The 26239-nt window shown below is 27.7% G+C and overlaps 1 protein-coding gene across 3 annotated transcripts in view; it reads left to right on the forward strand.

Annotated features, from left to right (window-relative positions):
- The window catches only part of LOC129958965 (glutamate-gated chloride channel-like), a 362731-nt gene that overhangs the window by 320447 nt on the left and 16045 nt on the right, over positions 1 to 26239 (forward strand). For all 3 annotated transcript variants that reach the window (XM_056071721.1, XM_056071723.1, XM_056071722.1), the window contains exons 6-8: positions 7743 to 7810; positions 22752 to 22975; positions 23590 to 23672. In XM_056071721.1, the coding sequence (XP_055927696.1) occupies positions 7743 to 7810; positions 22752 to 22975; positions 23590 to 23672 (375 nt within the window). The remainder of the gene's footprint in view (positions 1 to 7742; positions 7811 to 22751; positions 22976 to 23589; positions 23673 to 26239) is intronic.

Below are 26239 nucleotides of genomic sequence, written 5' to 3' on the forward strand. Positions count from 1 at the left end.
ACAAAATACGTACACCAACCCAGTCTTTTGTGCTGCCTTCGTTGTAGGAGATGGAAGAAAAGGAAGGAGACTGGGGAAGGAGAAGGAATAGCCACAGCTGGTGCCTCTCAAACTATTTTCAAAGGAGCACAACTCCTTCTCTTCCTCTTCGATAACGATCATTCTTTGGGAATGACACAATAATCAGGCAATTGCTGTCGAGTTTAGAACCTTTGAAAACTGAATTTAAAAGGAGCTTCGCGGAATAAATATTTTCTAACGAAGAATCTTCTAGCAAAAAGATCGCCACATGTTTCTCCCGGTTTAAACCCGGAAGTTTTGAAAATTATTCAGCAGAGCATTCTTGCAACTACTTTGGAAAAATTAAGTCAGCCACATTTCCGCTTGAATTATTTCTGTCTTTTTTTTATATTCAATATACATTTTTTCCCCTTATCCTACGAGCAATTAACTTTTCAGTTTTTATTCTTTTTTCTTTTCCTCCATCTAACCGGTGCTTCTTAAATGCAAATAACTATTTACTCATCCGCTCCAAATCGTATTTATTCGATAAATATGCATTCCTCTAGCTGGATTGGTAGACGGTCCAATTCTTTTTATTTATTTATTTATTTTTATTTTTTATTTTTTTAGAGAAATTTTTCGAAGCAGTTATTTCAGAGGAATATATTTTATTATCACTCGTGGAAGATAAGAAGAGTTAGAGGTTTTCGAAGTTCATTACGACTATTTTATTTTAAAACATGAAAATAAAAAGAAGTATTACATTTAAGATGGTTATTTCGAATTCGTAGTGACTGAATTGTATTAAAATTTAAAATATGTTACAAAACATGACATTTTTAACTACAAAATAACTTACATATAATGTTTTTGTGGAAGAAAGGAGTTTTGATGAATGGTCTAATCTAAAGATTTTAATTAAAAAACTACAAACGAATAATAATAGAAACATGATAAGGAATCCTTTTGTTAACTTTAAATTTGAAGCCAATAAAGAAAAATTAAAATATTTTTTTTCATACTTTACCTTGGATCAGACTTTACCTTGAGCAAAACTATCATACTGAAACAATTATAACAAATAAGAATGAAGGAGGTTAATTAATGCGAAATAATAATATGTAATAAATAATTTTGGTAAGATCATTTAATATTTTTTATTTTCGTTCAAGTCTATTTTTAACCTTCCTAATGCCTTTCTTTGAACGAGATATATGAAAGAGTCAAAATATTTTCTTAGTAAACTTCTATCACTATTATCGCGGTGATTTTCCCATCATGTGAAGTTGTGTTGAATAACCTTAAAAGATAAACAATTGACGGTAACCATTCTTCATATTGGTTTTGCTAAAACTCAGCTATGTTAATTCTGTTCCTTTTCTATCCTACCATCTTTGAGATAATAATGTAACTTCACTCGATTCTTGTCTATCCGATTTCCAAGTAGATTATCATAGAGGGAGTATGCACAAAATCAGATCCAGCAATTTTTTAAAGAAATGTGTATAATTTAAAGAAAGTGTCTTATAAGAAATGTTAATTCTTGAAATTTTTTCTATGCATTACGTAGCACATATTTATCAATTTAGCTCGATATACGTCATACGCCTGATAACACGAAAAAAATTAATGCACTAATTCGGTATGGAAATATATTTCTCATCTTGCAGAAGGGGAAGACAGGTAATGTGCAGGTTGATGCATAATTATCCTGTTTACGATTTGATTATGGCAGCATGTATAGCTTTCGTTATCAACAATCATATCAAACATGCAGCTGATACCAACCAGTATTCAACGATTCAAAATCTTCTCGTAAAACATTATTTAGTTTCGTAAGGAAATCTGGTGAACTACTGCCGTCTTCTGATTCTTAATCTATTAAAATATAGACAATTGAGAGAGTAAAATATATAATCAAAAATAATTTGCGAAATTTTTGGGTTTAACGAAGTGATACTGTGGAAATGAAGCATTCTAATTTTACATAATAGCAGGGTTTCTGTTGTAAAATTCTAGAATATCTGCTCTAAAAGTGGAGCACTTTCACCTTCTGGAATTTCGCCAACTGAAATTCGAGAATACAGCCTTGACTGCTGATTACATTACATAACGGCGTCTGAAAAGCTATTCTCTCTTCGGATAATTGTTTTTCCTTTACAGATATTATTTAAATCGTGGTCTAAGCAAGGAAAACATTTCAATAATCAGTAATTTTGTTCAATTCTTTATGAAACAGGCCCATAATTTCAAAAATGTAACTAATTTTAAACTTGACAATTAAGGAATAGAGAACTCGATAAATTTTATACTTATTTTTGTGTGAAAAGATTGTATTTTAACTCTGATTCTAAAAAGGAAGTAATTTTTTACTTTTGTAAGATGTTACAAAGTTTTATTGTTTATGATGGAATCCTCCAAAATTGGCTAAATTAAGTTAACTTTAAAGATAGTAATTTATGTTACGAAAATGTTAATATTACAAAATGTTACGAAGTTTCTTTGTTATTGAGGGAATCCCGAGAATTTGCCAAAATTAAGTCATTAATACTTAAGGTAATTTAAGACAGTTCTTAAATTTTTTTTCTTAAAAATTAATTGTTTTTCTATATACAACCATGTTTCGTACTTCGATTTAATGATTGAAACATTTGTTGTTATTTAATATGTGAGTTTCATTCGTTCTATGAAATATTTCTTTTTATCTTCTCTTTTATCCAATGAAAAGAGTATTATATTTGGGTCCTTTCTCATTTTATGGCAAATATAAATCATTGAGTAATGTATCTGAGAGAATTGTAACACTCGTATTTTAAACTATATTTACGACTCTCGTGGAAAAGCTGAAAAAAAAAACAAGTAGAAAAAGAAAGAAAAGAAAAACACGGGTATTAATATTGCTATCTGACCTCTTTAAATTGTTTTTTAAAAAAATTGTTTTCATTTTTGATTTTTATTTTCAAATTTTAAATGTTGAACTTTTTTACAGCAAAATATCACAGGTGATGTAATTTTGCCATTTTGCCCTTTCTTTCAATAAATTCCAAAGAGGTTTCTTTCAATTAAACAAAGAAAGTAATGCTAAAAAGACATAACTATCTTATTTTTATAAAGAAATATCATTTATATCAATCTGAAATAGAAAATAAAAAACAAATTTAAAAAGTCAAAATATTGGAAATAACGGCCAAAAATTTTAAACCCATCGCAAAAAAAAAAAAAAAAATCAATGAAATTACGCAAAATAATTATTTCAGAAAAACTTCTTACATTTTGACGGAATAAATCATGCAGGTACAACATCCGCAAGTAAAATTATTTTTCTACTGTTAGTTTTATAATATCTTTTATAGTGTATGCAAGAATCATAAATGTTTTCAGAAAGTTCAAGATTTATTGTAAAACATTTGAAGTTTTATGCGATTCAATGGTATAGTGCATTTCTTCAATTCAGTAACTACACAAGAAAAGGGTTAAACCTACGAGATCAAACTAAGAAAGACCTAAGGCAAGAAAACTTCTCCATCGTACAGTCGAAGGGGTATTAAATTAATTTTCAACTCTGCAGTTGCATTTTCTTAGCTGTCTTTACAAGACACGGAGCTCTTTCTTTGATAACGCTGAAGCCGCCGTGTGGCCGTATTAAAGTACAAACCGTATTACCGTCACATATCTTAAAAGTATTTAAAATTTTTAAATATTAAAATCATCTTTTCTTCAATACAATTAGGAACGCCTAAAAGTTTTGCTTTTTATTGCTAGAGTCAAAAAGTTTTTGAACTGATGATCTGATTTTTTAAAAATCCCGATTAAATGCTTTTGTAATTCTATGCAAAGAAAATATGTAAGAAAATATTTTAATAATCCTAAAAACTTTGACAGACTGTTATATTTTGTTATTCTTAATTGCTGTTACGCAGTTGACGGGGAAAGAGTAAAGGTATAGATTCAGAAATTCTTTAAAAGGCAGAAAAGTAATAAAAATCTCACTCTTTACTTACCTTACTCATTTTTTTCCTCATAAAAGATATTAAAAATTTGAATCTTTTAGCACCTAGAAACTAACTTTCAGGGAAATGATAAATATTTCCAAGGAATTTTATTTCATTTTCCATGGATCTACATCTAAAATATGCGATATTGAGAAACATGATAAGATAATCTCTTACACCATAAACTCAAACCATTTTCACGGCTTATAACCAACCACAAGTAGCATTTTTCCTAAAAAACTTTTTCTTCGACGATAAAAAAATGAATTTAAAATTGACATCTTGATGGCTCATTTAAATATAGAAGCTGTTAAGGCGATATTTCTGTAGATGCTTAGCATTTTCTGCAAATATTGCATTCTAGAAAGTTTGAAATATATTTAAAAAAAATAAAAAATTGAAATAAAATTGCATTTTCTCTGATGTTATTTAGATGCAGATCTTCGTTTAAGTGTTTTTTGCTCAAAATATTGATAAGAATATGATGTTAGAAATATTACAGAGGAATTTCAGCCTCAAATATCGATTTCAGTCTCAAAGATTTGAAATGAGGCAGATATTTGAATCCATCTTTGCCGTGCTCTTTTTCCTGAGGTTTGCGGGTTTTTTTTTTTTTTAGTTTCCAAATATTTAATTTTCTTTTATTGTTATGGCTTGGCTAGCTATAATAGAGAGAAATTTTATTTTTACATGTGCTGAAATCTCCTATTTAAATGACATTGATTTAATTAATTTTAGCTTTATCTAAGTTTTACACAAACCTCATCAAATTCCTTTTTATTCTCTTTGAGCAATGATTCTTTCATAAAATAGTGCAGCATTATTCTGTGTATGCAGATCAGTATAATTTATTTTATATTATTTGAAGGCTACATATATCCTCATGAAGTAAATTTGTCAGTTAAAATACACCAAATAATTTAACTCGGGCTTCAATATTCTTACAACAATTAGGCTGCATATAATATCTTTAAAAAGGAATTTAAAATTTTGCACAGATTTAGAATTCTAAAGTCTGCATAAGCTCTCTATACTTATTATGCTTGCTTTAAAAGCATAATAAGATAATTAAAAGGGGATTCTTTTAATTATTAGTTTACGTTTTATGTTTAGCGTATTTCAAACTAAACCTGAAACCTTTTATAGTTTTTCACATATGAAAAACATAAATTCTTTTTTAAAAAAACTTTTTTAGTATATTTCAGATTTATGAAAAAAAAATATATGCGCTTATTTATATATTTGATTGCTAACAAATGAAATTAATTTTCTTGAAATTTTATTTTTGAATTATTTTTGAAGTAAAATCATTTTAGATGCGAATAAACACTTTTAAAACAATTCTCGGCAGTTGCAGAACATCACAGAATCCATTTATGATTTTAAAAAACTAAAGCCGTAAGAAAAGCTAACAATACATCATAAACTTTCAGTACTTAGTCTTTTAAGTAACTTAAACATATTTCCAGTTTTCAATAATTATAACTGAAACATTCTGAAATTTTTCTCTTGTATTTCCTATCAAAAATAACGGCGTGCTTAAAAATGTTAATGCTGCAGTATATCGAAAAACTGTCGATTTACTGTCACCGTTTGATCAATTTTGCGTAATATAACACTTCAGATATTTTACAACACAAATAAAATATTTCCAAAAGTTGTTGAAACTGAATTTATTAACAATTTTTAAGAATATAGGTTATCAAAGAATAAGGGATCGGTTCATAAATCTCCGATATTTTAAACAAGCTGAATGCATTTTCTGAACTTTTCAATAACTGTAATTTAAAAATTTTTTATTTGTATTTTTACTTCAGTATATTCTGCATTAAAAATAACAGCGTATTTAAAAATGTGCATGCTGCCATCTATCGAAGAATGACCGATTTACAATCTCCGTCCTCATTTGACAGTGACAAATGAGAGCTGGAAGCTGTCAAGAAAAAAAATATCCTTTCACAGATCTTTCCGAATTTTTACGAAGAAAAAGATTCATTTATCAACCTTAATATTCTCTGAAAAAAATTAAAAATGTTTTCGAGAGGTTTCAGAAACTTTTTTGCACTTTGTTTAGAGTCTTTTCGAATTTTATAAACTTTCGTTTTCATGCTTAAAAAAAAAAAAAAAAAAAAAAAAAAAACTTCGATTCGTAGGGGGAAAAAAAGTTAAAAAAAAAACACTTTACTTGAAAAGTAATTAGTCAGCTATTCAATAGTGCTAAAACTTTTATAAATGTCAAATTTGTAATCTAGAAATAATAGAATTTAAGCAGGATAAACACTAAATAGTATATTAACTAAGTTGTACAAGATATTCCATACAAGACAGTATATTAGATTATTCAAGATGAATTTTTTGAAAAATTATCATTAAACATAAAATTTTCTATTATTTTAATGAAATTCAAACTGATATTCTAAATAATTTTGATAATAAATTAAGCGATGAGAATGTCTATGCATGTTGCGTTTGGTGAAAATAATATTTTATTTTTTTCATGTCAGCTGGTGCAATGAAGTTTAGCAAAACTTTATTTGTCTGAAGCATATGTTTGGAAGCAAAGAAGGCTGTGAAAAGTATTATTAGCCTATTTTTGGAAACAAACAAATATTTTGGCTCATAACATCATAAATGTTTACATACTAAAAAAGTATATATAAAATTTCTGGGAAACTCTTTATTAATAGGGAATTTTTATTTACATAAAATTTCTGGAAAACTCTTTATTAATAGGGAATTTTTATTTACTCTGAAATATATTCTTGTGTCATACAAAATGGCTCGCGATTACCTATGACATATTTAAAGGTTTCATAATTGCCTAGGATCACACGCGTGCCATGCAAATGGCTTGTTAGAAAAGCGATATGTTATGTGAAACCTTGTGGAATAATAATACATAAATTATTTATAAAGACTCTAGTTTATCTTTATAAAATAAATGACACTTTTATAACTGAGTATATAAAAGTTTTATTACAATATGTTGAATTTATGAGACTTTAATATATGATGTAGAATCATTTATTTTTTATTGTAGCATTTGCATTACTCTTATCTTCTATTTTGGATACTAGATGGCGATGCCTGATTAGGCCATCTCATAGTGCATTGCGATGGTAATAAAAATGAGATTATATGCTGTATTGTTAAGCTGCGCGCTGTACTGTTATACTGTTAATCTGAATGTCTTATCTTGTCTTGTCTTTGTGTTTGTGTTTGTTTAGTGTGAGTGCTATTATTAAAAGAAATATTTCTGAAAACATACGTCTTGTTGCTTCCTGCACATATAATAATCTACATTCCACCACATTATAATATTTTAAAGGAAAAGGAATTTCTTATAAAATTAAAGACTATGAAACTTTATAAAAATTTAACTTAGCAGTAGGCTTAAGTTAAACAACATATTTAGTAGAATATTTTAAGAACCTTATAACAGTGAAGTTTTCTTTATTGATAATATATTATACTGTTAATCATGTAGCAAAGTATTTATATCAGTTGAAAATATTATTTTAGTGCTTAAGAGAGTAAGCTGCATTCATGAAAATAGCTTGCATGAATTTAAGAATTAAACAGAGATATTTTATGCATGTCATTATTTTTCGGACATAATTGCATTAATTTCTGCAACAATTTAAAAATATATTGACTCGGTTTTTTGCACTTATGAAATAGTAGACATCTTTTCATATATGATTGCACAAAGCAATACTAATCTCTCTTCTTTATTTTTCATTTCAGATGGCCCTGCCCTGGTTAAAGTTAATATTTATATAAGAAGTATTAGCGAAATCGATGATGTCAGAATGGTAAGAATATTTATATTTATTTTGCATTTATTAACCAGTGCCAACTCGAAAGTGTACAGCATGCTAAAAATGACCCATCTGCTCATTAATGACGTCTCTTACAGCTATAGAGACAATTCCATAAAATTAAACAAATCTGGTATTAAGCTTGAATCTAATTGCATAGCCTTTTTAATTAAAAATAAGGAAATTAAAAAAGGGGAGGGAATGGTGTTGGCCGCATAATCATTGGTGATTGATAAAAGAATAAAGAACGGATTGAAGAATGTGTATTTAACAAGAGTTACTAGAGCAAACTTTATGCATCTGTTATTTTGCGTGAAAAGGCCTTTCAGTTGGATGAAGGTGATGAAATTTTAGTAGTCATCATTGAAAGGCTGGAAAAGGGGAAAAAGTGGCTTGGAATACGTCACCGCAACACATGTAGGAAAGATTATCGTATGATAAGAATGTGATGAAAGAATTTTGGAAAGAATATAAATTTTCCTGAAAATTAAAACCTAACTATAGAATATATATCTGTTAAAAGGGAACCTGGCTTAAACTTTAAAATGCTCACTATGAAAACACTTGCATGTATAGAAAATAGTGGCGTACTGAGTGTAAATGGCGCTAGGGGCATAAAACTATTTCCTCGTCTCCCCGTTTCTTTTTCGTCTGCTTTCTTCTTTAAAAGCGTGAAATATATGAAAAACATTATCTTATGGTGTCCTCATTGACTGTCTCCAGGAATATCTCTAACCCTCATATTCATCCCTCGCTATGCCACTCATAGTAAAAGCGCCAGTTCTAGGACAAACAGAGTGAGAAAAAGATAAAAATTCTAAATTTATTAAATATTAATTTCTTATTGACTGAAAAGTCCAATAATCCTAGAGCATTTAAAATGCAATCTAAGAAATCCCCTCAAATCAAAAGAGTAATTAATGAAATGTTCTCAAATGAAAGATAATAAGCGTAAAGGTAATAAAGGTAATAATTTTCACCTCACAACTCTATATTACCAATATAAAGCTACCTTTAATTTTTCTCTTTTATATTACTTATGAAAAATCTGGAACATATTTGTGTCCCTCACATTAGTTGAATAACAATTAATTGTAAATGTGCTTCAAGTTTCATTCAATACTTCATAAATGAAGGGTCATTAAACAGTTTAACACAATTAACGAATGATTGAAATAAGTAGGTTAAAAAAGCACTTAGTTGAAACATTAAGACTGATAATGAATTGAGACTTACGCTAATTAAAGCATCATTATATACTCTATAAGTATCTAACTGGAAGAAACAATCATCATCTTTTACGATTTTTTAATTTAATTGTATCTATTTAAAAGTAAAGAATTTAGAGTGACTCTAAATTCCTTCAATCTAATTCTAAACATCATTAACATTCTTGTAAAACCTTTTTTTTTTTAATAAAAAAGTTCGCTAAGGAATAAGAAGAGGAGAGGAGAGAGAAAAAAGCGATCCTTCATGACATAAACTAATTCTCAGCACTTTTTCATTTTAGTCTATCATATACCAAAAAGCCATTCTCTAGTTCGTAGGCGAGAGCCCCCACTGTCGTAAATCAGAACGGAAAACACCATTCAGCTGTTATGTGTGTGTCTCCCATAAACACGAGCTCCCTTGTGTACTTGGATTACCTTTTATTGAAACTTCAAGCCTCACTTGACAAAAATAAATTATTGATAAATTGCAATTTCCTTTCGCGGGAAAAGATCCGAGGGCCTTCACATTAATTCAACTGAGCAGAAAATGTGACGTTCAATTAAGGCACTCCGATAACTCAAGATTTTAGTTACAACATCGGAGGGAATTTAAAAAATGAAGCTGCCTTCATTGGCTGATTTATAACTATAGAGATTTTCGCAGGTTCCCATTTTTAAAAACAACGCCATCTGAAAATTAATAACACATAAAGACTGACGTCTTACTCTTTAAAAAAGTTTCCTATCATAAGGTGGCTCTTAGGAAAGAAATTCATAACTCTCTTTTCGCAAGTTAAAACTTCTCGATATGTTTAGAAATTTCTAAATATTTTTCTGCTCTATGTGTGTCGGTGAATTAAAAAATAACTAAGTATAAATTGTGAATTCATAGAATTCATGTTTAATTTAAATTTTCCTAATCTTATTATGAAGTTTTAAAAGAAATTTTTAAAAAGCTTATTCTATAACTTATATCGATAAATTTCTTTCCATCAGTTAGATGTCAAAATTTCATTTTTGAAAGAAAATATTATGCTTCAAGCGGCTAATTAATTAAGATTTTTTTTTAACTTCTAGGAGCTTATTTTATTTAAGTTAGCTACAACTTTAAATAGCAGATATCAGGAAAGATTTAGGAGTTAAGAATTAAAAAAGAAATTGAAATAATATTTTTTTGGTATTCTATTTCTCTGCATGTACCTAAATATTTTAATCAGTTTTTTTCATCTTTAATCTTTTAGCATTATTTATTTATTAATAATTTTTCTCTAATGGATGATCGGTTTTCTTCACCGTTATAATAAGCACACAATTATTTACAATGTACTTTTTATAGGCTTCCTTTTATAGGTTTATACAAATACTTTATATAAAATACTTCAATACTTCCGTTTATATCTTTTATTGGTTTTCTTATTTACCACTGTTTTGATTCTTCTGGATTGTTATTTTCATGAGGTATTCAGCCTTTTATTTTATTTGTCCTTTTATGTATATTTTGATTTTTTTTCATTTTTATTTCTTATTTTTGAGAACTTTTATATCTTAATTGATTTTAGAAGTCTTTTAGTTTATCTTTGTTATCATTTATATATGAATCCACAATTTGCATGCATTATCAACCTTCAAAAAAATTTCAATGGTATATGAACTAACCCTCCTTCTTTTAAAATTTTATTTTAGGTATTTTGCATTAAAAATGCAATCTTTACATTAAAGAGAGTTGTCATTCAGTTTTAAAATTCTGCTGAACTTATTAAATTGTATACGAAACTTATTTGTTTTGAAATTTTTGATTTTTGGGTGTGAAATTTAAGGTCAAATTTAGATGCGTTCCATTAAGGAAACTTAAATGTTTTATACTTTTCTAAAAACTGATTTTTTTTAAAAATTTTAACTTCATAAAATCGGAGACAACCGAGATGTATAAATATATAAGTTTGTGAAAGCGAAATTTCATATATTAGCTTTTACAATCATAAAAAACGACTCCTCTACGATACAAATATAACTTTTTTTTTTTCTTAAAAATGTTGTTTTTAAATTTCGGCATATATTTTTAAAAATTTAGGCGAATTTCTTTTCATTGTATTTCTATGATTTTTTGCCACTATATTTACAAAAATTATCCATCTATTAAACTTATTTTATTTATTTCTGTGCAGCAAAATATTTTTAGCATACTATTTACAATGCAGTTCGTAATTTTCAGATTTTCAAGTTACATAACAATTTTTAAAAATTTTTATATTAAATATACTAAAACGAAAATAAGTTTACTCTAGTTATTGAAAAAATATTCACATATTAAAGGCAGAATTCTTTTTACTGAGTGTACCGATTTGTGGTTAGGAACAAGTTAAATTGTCACAACATATTTTCTACTTACTGTTAAAAAACAAAATATTTTAAAAAACAAACATTTTAATATTATATCATCATAAAATAGCTCAATCTTTATATTCAATTTTTCATTGGATACAATATTTTTTCGGAAAAATATTCTTATTTGCAACTGGACGACTTCTGTTATCCAAAATGTCCTAATTCTGTTCGGCTAAATGCAAAGTTGTATGCTTTCATCATCAACAAAAGAACTTAATTTCAAATTAAAATTTAAAAGTGTAAATTGTATATGCTACTTAATTACGTTTAATACGATTTCTAAACTTTATAAGTAAACTATATGAGTACTCAACTAACAATTATATACTTTTATTTAATTTGTCATTTTCTCATTAGGGCCATGACAACTTGAATTTATCTAGAAAATCTTGAACCAAAATCATATAAAAGATCTACGAATATTTGGTTATTCAAAATATTGTATGGTTTTTACCCTAGAATCGCTTTCACCAACATCAAAACTCAAAAGAATTTCTAATGTACCATTCTCACAGCATCCTTATTATATACGTGTTCTTTTCATTCGATAACTCGTCCTTTAATACCTTAAGTTGTGCCACATTTCTCCGTAACAAACCATTTAATTTTAATCCTAACCGACTAAAAGAATGCTGTAGTTGCACTTGTTAAGGTTAACCTTAAGCCTTTTGCGAAACAAATGCCCTTTCACAAACTTCGTACCAATTCCTGAACCGAAGGCAACCACCTATTTCCAGATCTTTCCCCACAGCGCCGTACCTATTCCTCCATTGTAATACAGTTCTCATTTATCGTGACTTCACAAACGCCTTCTGTATAAATCAGTTGACACAAGAGCTTAGCACGAAGCAGTTGGAAATGGAAGCAGGCAAAGAACTCAATCTTTGAGCGGTTGGGGAGTGTCAGTGCAATCTGACAAAATCATACAGCTTAATCTTGACGAATTAGCAACTCGCTTCAGTCACTATCCTTCATTATTCCTAGATTATCCTACATCTACATCACATTCCCCTCTTTCCCTTCTGAGGGAAAGAGTTCCCTGGTGGAGAGGGGGAGAGCAAAAGGGGGATATCCTAAAGTGTCGTAATTAAAATTGGCGTGGTGTTATGGATATTTAATTTTAAGATGCGTGAAAAGGGTGCTCAAGGTTAATGAAGTCTTAATTAGGGAAAGGGATTTTTGTAGGGCAGGTTCGCACATGCATTACCAGAGTAGCGAGTGTCTGGCTTCTGAGGAAAAGAGGAGGAAATATACTGATAATGACAAGAAGCTTAAGGGCATAGTTTTGATGAAATATGGATTCAGATGAACGTATGTTATAAATTTCAACTGGATTTATAACACATGTTGTTACTTGTTGCAGATTAAAAAAGATATTCGAATCGAGATGAATTCATATTCCCGTTTGATAATTTGAAGAAAGTAAAGAAATTAATTTAACGATTAATGTATTAATATATAATATGATGATTCATTTGATTTCTTTTATCAAATCATCGCCCCATTTTAAAGCTACAGAAAGAAAATTTTGGAAAAGTCTTTGAAATTTTAACTGTCAACAGATCACAAGGACGTTAGAGCACATAAACAAACATCACCCTGCTGACTTGATGCGGAAACTTGACGAGATGATGCAGGATGGAGTGTCGTCTTCATCATAAGTCTACGCATCAAAACTACGAAATCCATTCCAAAATAGCCCTTGTTTGCTTCGAAACTGAACGTCAAAATTAATAAAAACAAACTAAGTCTATTAATATCAAAGGATCTGTCTATTTCTTTATAAATAGATTCTATGAATTTTATGAAATCACATTTTACCCAAATGTCCTATCCTTATTTTATAGGAAATTCTTTTAGTAGCCTATCGAAATGTTTAATCGATTATGTATTTATTTCCTCGTTTTTATTAAGAAGAGCTAACTCTCCAAAATAGATTTGTAAAATAAGCAGAGATTCACGAAAGACAATTAGCATCTATGCATAATATTTTTCTTGAATTTTAATTGGAGTATCGTTAAAGCTATAAAAATAGTTTTATTAAGCATTCAGATACATTAAATAATGCTTTGTACAAAATCAGAAACCAAAATTTTAAAATCATTTATTTACTTGGATCAGAGATTTTCCATAGTTTAGTTATGTATGTCAAAATTACTTTCAATCAAAACTTGTTCAAATAATTCAAAATATTTTTTTAATCAAAATGCATTTCTTTTTTCTGTTAAAACCCAAAAAGAAAGGTGTCCCAAGACAAGTACCAAATTATCTGAAATAAATCGAAATTTCAGCTAATTACAAAATATGCCGAAAATAATATATAGTTAAATAATGAATAATTACCCGAATACATTTTTATAATATATATATATATTTAGATAAAGAGGGATTATTTCAATAAATAATTCAAAATTCAATGCACTTTTCAAAAATGATTCAGAAAAGTTACTTTAGTTTGAGAATTCTTGTAGAATGAATCAAGTTAATAATTAATTGCAAAAGATAAATAATCCATTCAAAAGGCGAAAAAAAACTAGTAATGGGTAAGCCTTTAAGAGAAATTCGAAGGAAAAAAAGGTAAAGGACTTTTATTTAAGGAATTTATGAATGAACTAAACGTTAATGAAATTTTTCAAGAAACTATTTCATTGAAACCAACTGAAATATAAATATAAATGATGAGAATAGAAATAGAATGAATACATTTTTTTTCATTGATTAATTTACATATTAAATTTTGAAGACTCGCACACGTCTTATCTTAATAATACATATCTTAGAAGTACTGCAAATATAAAAAAAAAGATAATGGGGCTCTGGAATAGAGAACAAAATACTTAAAAAATGCAAACTAGATTTTTTACATCAGCAGCATCTTCAACCATTGTTATTTAGGTCACTTTCGAAAGTGGCAGAGCCAAATATTTTCTCTTCAAAAAAATTACCATTAGAAAAATTGAATTAGTTTAGTCAATGTTTTCAACAGTAATGTCTTAAATATGAATCCCAATATTAGAATAGTGAATTTCCCTTTATTGTGAATAAAATTTTTATTGAAACTATTTTTATTGTATATAATTCAAAAAAATGTTAACCTTAAACAGTCAACACTTTAAATATATTAAATGGAAAGCACTGGAAAAATTCGAGGAAATAAATATTGAAATGGTAAGATAAATATAAGGATTTATCCTTATAAAGATTCACCAAAAATATTTGCTATCTTTGCGATAATTATAAACTGATTAAAAATAATCTGCTATTTTATTCAGAAAAAGTAAAATATCAAACGAGATTGGAAGATTCACTACTGTAAATTGACTCACTTGTAATTTTCTAAACTGTAAATCTGCTTTACAAAATAATTTATTTATGTAATTTAAATCTTTGCAAAAATATTAGCTTCTTTAAACAAATATTGTTGAATTAACTAAGTATAATTCTTAAATTACAAAATAAATCTTCCGTTTTAGAAAAAAAAAATGAAATTAGTAAATATTTTTAAGATGCAAACATCTCCAGATGTTTATTTTCCTTAAAAATAAGCCCTAAGTCTTAGAAATATGTTTGTTATGCTAAAATATAAACATAGACGTTTACGCATATTTGAAATATTTTTCAGTAAAATATAAGTTTGTTCAATAAATTAAATTTATTAATAAAACATTCTATGATAACTATATAAATAATAAATAAACGAAACAATATTATTCTAGATACGTTTTTAATTAATTTTTTGGGAAATTGGAATTATCTTAAATAAAATAAATCTAAATTTAAAGAACTTAAGTCTAAACCTATATCTGAAGAAGAATGCTTAACAGTTGTTGATTCGCATTATTTATTTTCCAAAGCATTAATTTCTATAATAATAGAAATAACGAAACAATTTTTTAATGAAAAATAAAGGCTTGGTAATGTAGGAAAATCTATACAGAACAAAGAGTTGACAGTGAACACGATCAATGAATGAAATATACAAAAATTTCAAAGCCTACTCTGTTTAGATTTTATGATCAATCAAAGTGTCAAGTAACTTAAAAGGAAATCTGACAATCGATTTTTCAGCATATATTTATTTTCTTCTTAAGGACGTTTTCTTAAGTGTGTGAGAGGTTTTCTTTCATAAACTGATTGTTTATTTATTTTTTATTGCAAAATTAGCATTTTTAACTAAAAGTAGCTGTAAAAATTTCACAGAAACCTTTAGATGTTGTTCATTATTTTTATTCATGTCAAAAAATTTTGCCTTTAAGAAAAAGTAATGCAAATAGCAATTTTATCTCGGATAATTACTTAAATAATAATTATTACTTGGAATAAATGAACTAGAGAAATTATTTTTTAATCAAACGTATTCGTAGTAAATATATAAATGGGAAACAATATTTTTATTTAATTATAATTTTTTGATTCATTAAAACTTTTAGAATTTTTTTTAATTGTATTTAATTTATTTATTTTTTTATTTAGAACCAGATCTATCGAAAACTTTTCTACAATATTTGTTAGTATTTTTTGTATGTTTGTAACTTCCATACAGAGATACTTCTAATAATTTTAAGTCTGATTCTTAGTTTAAAAATAATTTATAGGACACGTGGGAGGTAATATAATAAATCAAATTCAGCCTTTCCTTATCAAGTTTTTCCTATTTCAAATATTTCAATATATTCTCTGTATAAATACGCTATAATCAAAACACTCGCAACTATTGTTGAAAAGAATTTAATCGCATGAGACAGAAAATTCATTTATACCTTTAACGCAAAAGTGTCTGTCGAAATTTATTTAAAAAGACACAAATTAATCATTTAAGGTTTAATTTGACTATAAGTTTCATGGGATAGAGGTTTTTACCCGAACAACTTAATAATGGAGTGACATTTTAAGAAATGTTGTTGTTGTCGCGTGACTATTTTAAGCTAAGTTTTTTCGCAGTAGCTTCTGAGGGTAAAGACCCTTGAGTACTCGAGGGCAGAAGTCTGACTTCTAGCTCAAATGAAGATGGCACACACACACTCACGCATCGCAGCCCTTTTTATGGGGCGGACTTCATTCATGCATTTCATTCACTCATCCACAGATCGTAATTTAGACCTGAACCAGAGAACGATCACCTCTGAACCAGTACCCCCAGTGGTATTACTCTCGACATGGATGACTTTATGATCACTACATATTTATACGTGCGCCAGCCACCATACCCACAAAGAGTCTTCGGCCGGCGGGGTTCGAACTCACAGCCATACTTAAATAATTATTTTAGTATTTTAACAAGAAATTACTGAAATTTCATCTTTTCTTTTTCCTTGAATGTTGCCATGCTTGTTTTGATTATTACATTAGACGAAATTTTCAGTTCACAATTTTAAGTAGCCTTATTTAATCCCTTCCTTACGAGCTGCTTGAATAATGCTGTAGTTCATATCACTAAATCATACCAGCCCATATTATTAAATCATTAGAACTTTTACCTCATCTGAATTAATCTGCCTACTCTCTTATCAACCAGTAGATAGGTCTACTCTACTGTATCGTAGCATTGTCTAAAAGTGATGATTAGATTTATTATTAATGGGGCAAAATAACAGTCATTCGAAAGGCTACAGAAATTCACAGATGTAATCAATTTGGAAAGATCGTTTTAAAATGTCAATGCTAGTGGCGAAGTAGAAAATTATTTTCAATTTCTTCAGTCATGAACAGGAATAAAAGTGCTTTTCTGTATAACCACAAAAATCTCCGTTTAAAAATTAGTATTTTTAGATTCCGTTCACTAATGATTTAAAAGAAAACTATTCGCATATCTTAATTGATTGATTTAATAAACATACTTATTATAATCTCATTTCCGAAATCTTCCATTTACATTATAGAAATGAAACATGATTTGCAACAAATGTGCTAAAAATACCTACATATCTACGTTTACCAGTATATGTACATATGTAACATAAATACATTAACTGTCAAAATATTAAGCTTTCACGAAAAATAAATAACAAGATTAATGAAAACTAAACAACAACTTAATGAAAGAAATGAGTAATTACAGTACCATTAATTGTAAATCCATTAGATTCAATAAATGTTGATAAGATTTTCATAAAATATGTCAAATTTACAAGCAATTTCTAATCATCGGTCGATGTATTTATATGTAATCTTGTAATGCACTTTGAGTGATCAATCCACTAAAGAGATTCCCGCTAAACTGTATACTTTTTTATAGAATAATTTGATTGTTGTATGTTGGTGAAAATCAATTTATCAGCATAAATTAATCAAGTTACATACGTATGATAAAAGCTTTTGGGGAGAATGCAATAACAGGATTAAAATAAACAAATAATAAGTGACTGCTTTGTTACTGTTCGTAAGCCACCAAAAGTGATTGATTTTTGAGGCACTTCAGGAAATAAATTGGATTTTTAAATTCTCTGAATCATCTGTATTGTATATCAAATTATGTCTTATCTCAAATAATTAATTCACTAAATAGACTGCCATTTCACTATGATTATACTTCGAATATAATAAGTTCTTCAAATAATAATAAATGAGGGTAAAATTCAAGAAATCAGTATTTATTCCTATGATATATGTTCAAAGAATCTGCTTCGATTTAATTTTTGAATCCGTTGCTTGCCTTGCAACTGGTAAAACAACGTGAAGTCAGAGCACGGCGTAAGCCAGTATGTAGTTAACGGGTATATGTTTTTTCTGTCGTTTGAATATGAAGGCAGATGAATCGATTCTATTCGGTAGCATTTGCTCATAAAATTATACTTCAAATTCATTAAAAATTTTAAACTTTCACTGGTAATGAAATAAAAAGGATCGATAAAAAGAATAAAACTTCAGGTGAATAAGGTAAATAATTTGTTTTTGTTAAATGTGCAAAGTTGTAGCTTAAATTCATTTCTATGAATAATTGTGAATATTAAACAAGAAATAAAAATCTATACCATAGTTTATTTGAATAAAGAATTACATATTAGTAATTTTAATATGTAAGAATACTATCTTTTCATTATTTTTTTAGAAAATAGTTAAATTGATCTTAAAAATATCTTAAATTATGAAAGAAATAGGAGGATTTTTTTCATTATTTGATATAACTTTGAAATCTTTCATAATGAGAGGAAGTCATTTTTCTAGAATTCTTGAAACCAAAATTATTTTTCGTTGTATGGAAAATACCAGTTGTGCACAAAATTGCAGAAAGTATTAATAAATGTTTTCTAAATTATTTGATAGCTTTCAATCTATTTCAGTTGTTTAAATGAATCTTTCTGAAATAAACCGGATCACTTTATAAGAATCTGTTGCAGGTAATGTAAAAAATTAGTAATTTAAAGATATACTTTCTCTTAATCGTAATTATTCTGATACTGAAATCAGTTTCTAGCACGTTAAAGGAACATAATTGAGAATGATGATTATTAAAAAGATTTCGAACCATTCAGTCGTATATCTTTTCAGTATTTCTTTCATGCTCTATATTTGCGTCAATTTCAATTCCTCTTTCATGGAGGACAGTTCAGATTATGCACATAATACCAAAGCTGACAGCTGAAAATTACACTCAATGAATTTTGGAATATATACGATAAATTGAGACACCCATTGCCTCTTCTTTTATTTCATTCGTTTGAATTTGAAAGAGAACTTGCGAGAAAAATAGGGCGTTGCAAATGCTGCTGTTCATAAGTTTTCAACCGTGAAACGCAGCCACATAGAAGCATGAAATCTTGCTTTCCGGTCAAAAGGTCATAATTTATAGAGTGATATTTCCTTCAGTTCATGTTCTAGATGGAAAAGCTTTCTTTCTTAAATGAATTGATAAACGATATGTCGAGTTTCAAAATCAGTCTGACTGCTTTGAAGTCTTAAACTTACAGTAACTTGCATTTAATTTCAAAATTTAATACTTATCTTCTACAATTTGTTCATTTGAAATTTGTTTGCCAAATTATACTATTTCAGTCTATTTTTCTCCTTAAAGACTTAAACGCAGAAAATGAATCTTTTAGTCTATTTAAGTACTGCAAATATGTAAGGAAATAAAAATTGAAATGTAATTATAAGAAAATTTCTTAATTTGCAATTAATGAAAAAGAATATTTAATAGCGGTATCATTTTCAAGACAAAAATATGAATGAAATGTTTTAAGTAAAAGCATGTACAGAGATAAATTTTTAACTGAAGGAAAAACAATTTGCAGGAAAAAAGTATTCATTTGACAAAAGCACCATTAAAATTTCATCATCTTTAAAATTCGCCATTAAAAGTACTCATTTGACAAAACATTAAAATTTTTATTAAAAGCACAATCTATCCCCAAACATTTCTGAGCATGTTATTTTCGTTTTAATGAATTTAAACAACCAGCAGGTATATTAATTGAATTAAGTTTGCATTTGTTACTTCAATTTATTTATTTATGAAGTAAAGAAATATGAAAATTTATTTTTATTAAGATTATATTTTTAATAGTATAATGCTATTATTTATTTCCTCCGTATAAATTTATTGCGAATTAACTTCTTTTCAAATGAAAAATATACGTTATGCATTTGTATTTAATAAAAATCGGACTTAAAATATAAATTATTTTCTTTTCATGCTAAAATAAATTAATTACCCTTGCATTGATAAAATATTATGTTTATTGAAATACAAAACAAAATAACGAAGATATTGTTAAAGACAAATTAATTATAAAGCTTACTCATCGATTGTTATGTTTAGTAGTATATTATTTCATTAGAAATTCTATCTCAGTCAAGCACAATTGAGTGTACTACAACAATTATCTTCATTCTTTTACTGAGTTTGAACCTCCTAGTTGACATTTTAGTAAAGTTTATGCAAAAAAGATCTATACATATTTGTGCTCCAACTACTATCAAATGCCTTTTGAAATGTTCGTGGAGAACAATTCAAAACAACATCCTCGTTAAGAGACAACTGATTAATTAATTTCAACATTCAAGTATGTGTCAAGAGTTCTGTGTAATTCTAATTGAAGATCTAGGTTTTTGAAACTTAAAATCCATTATTTTACTTCAAAAATTTAATAATTCTTGCTTTTCATTGATGTTGACTTTTAACAATGAATATTTTCCCATTAGCTTTAGAACTTTTCACATCTATCAAGTGATTTTGCCACAAGTGTTTTGCTGCTAGTGCTGTTACATAATCATCGATATAAACAGCTGATTTAATTAAAAAAAATAAACAGAGAGCTTTATACAGAAAGAACTACCGCTTTTATCCTTTCATTGTAATACTGAACAAAAGCCTTATTAATTAACTGTTTTTCTTCCTTTCGGTGTATGATTTATTTTTACATCTCCGGTACCTCGATAAATTGGATGTCTTCTTTTATATTTTTGTCCCGAGTGGTAAATACAATAAAGTTAATTTAAACTTTGCAAGTATACTTAAAACATTTTCCTTAATGAGAACGTCACGCTCATCTATCGGAAACCGATGCACTGTTAGGATAAATACATTTTAATTAACAGGATTAGTTCTGCAAGTAATTGCCTTTCTTTACGAGTAGAATTAAATGCAATAAGTTTAATATTCTCAAGGCAATATTTAATCTATTTAATTATGTCCAACAAGTTTAAAATGCTTCTTGTTAAATTTATACGCATTTTAAACGACTTAATAGGTACGCTATTACTGTAAATGGAATCGATTATGATGCTTGAGAATTAGACAGTTAACTCAATGTACTATAGTGATTTAACTAGTTGAATATGGGATATTACTACTAGTCATATGACTAAAATATTACTAACAGAACGTAAAGATTTTTAGGAAATTTTTAAGTCGATGAGTTAAAATTTCATAAAGCTTGTTTGAGATGAATTTAAAGGAATTGACAGCCTATGCAGTTCGTCCACATTCTTCTTCTAGAGGAAAGTCGTTGAAGATGAATACTTTTGAACTAGCATATAATTCCAGCAACTCAAAACTTTCCCATTTTATTCTTTTTTTAAAAATATTTTAATTTTTTGCCATTTTTTTTATTATTATAGTTTAGCTTTCTGTACCCTTTTTAAGTTTGTTTTGTGACTATACTCTATTTTATAATTTGTCCTTATAATATTATAAGGGCAAAATGATTGCATTTTATCCTTATTGTAATTCCTTACTTTAAAAAAAAGTGGAATTCTCTTTCATCCATCCAGCAGCCACTCAGATATAAAAATGGGGATTCAAATCTTTTACTGTAATGTAGGTTATTCTTATAAAATAACATGCGGAGAGTCTTTTTTAAAGGTTTCACACTGTATAAGTGCAATGTAACATTTCGCATAGGTTATATCAATGATTTTATGGTATGATACAAAGTTATATTTAATAAAGATATTCCAACTAAATAAAATGTCACTAAGAAATCAAAGCGAAAATAACTTTTTTTTCAACATGAATGCATCAGAATTTATAAAATATACCTTTGTGATGTATTTTTATCTAAAAGGTAAAATTTGAATTGCTGGAATTCCCATGCACTGATAAGAATAAGAGTCAAGTAATTTCCAAGTATATATATATATATATATATATATATATATATATGTAATGATATTTTAACTTTAATTTCAATTTAATTAATTTTCACAATAACTTCATCTTAATTTAGCCCATAGTAACTTCATTCTAAAATATTCTCTTATTTCGTGATACAATTCCACTGTCTCTACTTAATTAATTCAAGAGAAGCTTTTTTAAATTGTTGAATCAGCTAAAATCTAACTTTCCCACACTACGCGTGAAGAGATAACATACCGCTGATCAAACAAATTCTTTTTTAAAATCTCCCTGTGTTTCCCCTACCTTGTCCACCCGTGTAATGAAAATCCCTATCGAAATCTCATAATACGTTAGCACTGTAAAGAAAAATTTTCCCTATCAAAATCATAGGTTATATAAGACCAGGGATAAAATGTCCAAGAGCTTTTTTCTCATTCCTTTCTGTGTCGTTCTGTGTGCTCGTCGCTTGTACATATGCTTGCTTCTTCAAAATGAAATAAAACGACGTCACAAAAAGTAAAGTATCTTCACTGTCTTCAAACTGCATCATGCTTCACAACAAATAATATTACATATATATATATATATATATATATATATATATATATATATATATATATATATATATATATATATATATATATATATATATATATATATATATATATATATATATATATTGTGGAGTGTTTACCAAAACATTTATACAAAGTTGGGAGATGATTTTGTTTAAATATGTATTTTTAGAAATATATACACATTTGGGATTTTTTTTCCACAGGAATACAGCGTACAGCTGACCTTTCGTGAGCAGTGGCGAGATGAAAGATTGCAATTTGATGACTTGGGTGGTCAAGTACGTTACCTGACTTTGACAGACCCTGAGAAGATCTGGAAACCAGATTTGTTTTTCTCCAACGAAAAAGAGGGTCATTTTCACAACATAATTATGCCCAACGTCCTCCTTCGGATACACCCAAACGGAGATGTATTATACAGTATCCGGTGAGTGAAAATGAATTCATTTCCTCATGCTATTGATCGATGCGTAAACATTTCGTTATTCTATAAAATTCCTTGGAGAGCCAAATAAATTGCAATTAGAAGTGTAAATTTTTTGGAACTTAGTAAAACGACTGTATTCTTCAAATTAAAAAAAAAAGAAACTTTTCCCCTCTTATCGATTATACTATTTGTAATCTTTTACTGAATAGTTCTTATAATTAACATTCAATTTCACCTTTTCTCATAAAATTTAACTGAGTTTTTCTATTAAGATTTATAAAGTTGTCCAACCTGAATATTTTTTCAGAAATAGTAAGAAATATTATCTAAACCAAATCAATACTTTTTATAAAAGTATTATATTCCTGTTATATCTTTAAGCGAAGGTAACAAGAATTGTTCATTACATAATAAAAGCAATCACCAAATGTATCAATACATAGACGCATCGCCGAAATCATTCTATTTAAATGCCGTTGTTTGATAGTTAATTAATGTATTAAACTGTTTATAGTAAAGTTATGATCAATGGTTATAAATAATAATTCTTGCAATATTTTTTTAATTAAAAATTATAACATAGTGAACTCATTCACTGTTTATTGAATTTTCAGAATATCATTAGTTTTGTCCTGTCCGATGGATCTGAAGTTTTACCCGCTGGATAAGCAAACCTGCTCCATTCTTATGGCGAGTTGTAAGTATATCAGATATATCTGCAAACTCTTTGTCTAAAAGCACTTCAGAAATATGACTGTCGATAAGTATATAAAATAGTATCATATCTTGTTTACATTTCGACATGTCTGACATTGAGGCCTTTGGACACACTATTTAAACGCGGCTTATAAAAATTACTTGATTTCTTGTTGTTTAGTTATTTAATCTCTCTCACCCCCACATTTCAGTTTTATTTGTGCACTAGCTGCCTTTGGCGACCAGCTGGTTCGCCAGGTTTAATGATAGCTTTAATTTTTAATTAAATTTCTTATATAACTTAGTCTGTATGGCTTCTTCAGAAAGATATTTTTAATTTCAAATTTTGATAGATACGTAATTTAGACTTACGCCGCTCTACTCATTTTACAATGCACTTCATTTGTTTTTTCATCTCCACCAAAAATTTATAAAAAATTAATACACTTTAAAGATGGAATCTCTTTTCTACTTTAGATAATTAATTAATTAATAATAATTATAATTAAAATCGAATATCTTCCCTTTTATCTTGGTGTGTGTAGTATTTTAAATACGATTTTAAATCTTTTATTCACTCTTCAGAGATTAAGTAAATATATCGCTTGATTTCATGAAATCTACCTTGTCAATAATGGTTTGGGCTAAGAACAGATAGAAATTCGTATTGTAAAACAAAAAAAGAAGAAATATTAGCAATAGAGAATTTTATCGACAGCTTTGGTCATTTTCCAGAATTGTCAGGTTTTTATATGTGTATTATTGTTTGTGATTCTTTTAAAATACATTCAGAATTCTTCCGATTTTTGTTGGGAAATAGGCTTAAAATATTTTTGAAAAATTGATTAAGTGTAGTAAAAATATTTATGCGGCAAGAAAAGCGATATCATTGAAAAGATTTATTAATTTCAAAATGATATAAAAGTTATATAGTACTGTAATGTTTTCTCAACTTATTGTTGAAAAACGCCAAAAATTTGCTTAAATTTTAATTAAAATTTAATAAAAACAGCTCCAAGATGCCGATTCCCACTATCGAAAATATACATGCTCCAAGTTTGATTCATTTAAGTTTAACGGTATATCCTGTAGAACGCCAACACACTCACAAACTCACATTCATTTTTGTTATAAATAAAGATAAAAAAAATACATGATTTTATATTTTATCTAGAATTCATGGAAATAAAAAATGACATGGAAAATAATTTTTCAGAAAAAACACATGTATCATTTGGATATAGTAACTAAATTCGAAAAAGGAAATCCCCTCGAATTGCACCTATATTTCCCTACTAACCTAAATAATATCTGCCTTAAGCAAAATTCATCGGAAGAAATATCTTTTCTTTTATTTTTTCGTGCTCTGTGTGGATGTCGAAATATAGCTTTTAATATTATTTTTGATCCATGTATTTGAAAGCAATCCATTTTCAAAAAATGGGATCATGAACAAAAAATAAAATTCCCCCAGGCAATCTTTGACGATACGGTACAAATTGATTTATAAAATTCATGCGACTTTATAAGTAATGTAATAAAATTTGCTTTTTCAAATAGGTTGCAAAATTCCCTTTAACATTGTTGTTCATTCTTCTTTAAAAAAAAAGTTAATTTCAAGGATTATTTGAAAATTTTTAGAAATGGAGTCTATAAGAAGATTACAACTTTTATTGGATTTTACCCACTTTCTTTCATTATAAAGTATTAAATGATATTTTATAGCACATAAGCGTTAATGCATCAGTTTTACAAAATATTAATGAATCAGTTTTCTTAGACATTCTTTATTAAATTTTTCTAAGATACTTATTTTTTAATAACATTTTTCAAATAATTCTTTTAACTCAAAGTAGTTATTGAAGATGAATTTAAAAGGATTTTTTTTTGTTTTAGATTTATCACTATTCGTCCAACTATTTTTCCCTGGATCAGTTTTTTTTTTTTTTTTTAATTTCCTTATCTTTTACTTAAATTAGGAAATGAGAGACAAGATTTATTGCATAACTGGCTTCGGGGTTTAAAATCTTGAGCCGCTGACTGTTTTTTTTTTTATTTTAAAAGTTAATATGAATTTACAATTCAATCAGTTTGTGATTTCACTGTAGAATAAAAACAATTTTTTATTAAATTTATACATCTTACACATAATATTTCTTTCCTTCCTTGTCCATTTTTACAAATCCTTGGCTTTTCTTTTTTTACAAGAAAGGAGCAGAAATGTAAATCTTTCTTTCTGTTCGTTTCTCTCGAAATGTTTTCTAATTTGTTTAACAAACAACACGGTTCGAAAAATAATTTATAGGCATAATCTATTCGAAGCTTTAGGAGAAGAAGCGATAATCTTATAAAACCCCATCAGCAAACATTGGCTCACGGATTACTGATTGTTCACACTACGGAAAAAGTGGCTGAAAATTAAATTATATTACACCCGTTAATGACAGAATTACTATCGATGGAAAGCCTTCGATAACGACGTTCCCTTGTTAAAAAGAACTTTCTCTCAGGGAAAAAAAATTCAAGAAACGAAAAAAAAAATCCTCTTGACTTTTTAGCTCCATTACA

Source organism: Argiope bruennichi, chromosome X1 (genome assembly GCF_947563725.1).
Source record: "Argiope bruennichi chromosome X1, qqArgBrue1.1, whole genome shotgun sequence".
NCBI classification, from domain to species: domain Eukaryota; kingdom Metazoa; phylum Arthropoda; class Arachnida; order Araneae; family Araneidae; genus Argiope; species Argiope bruennichi.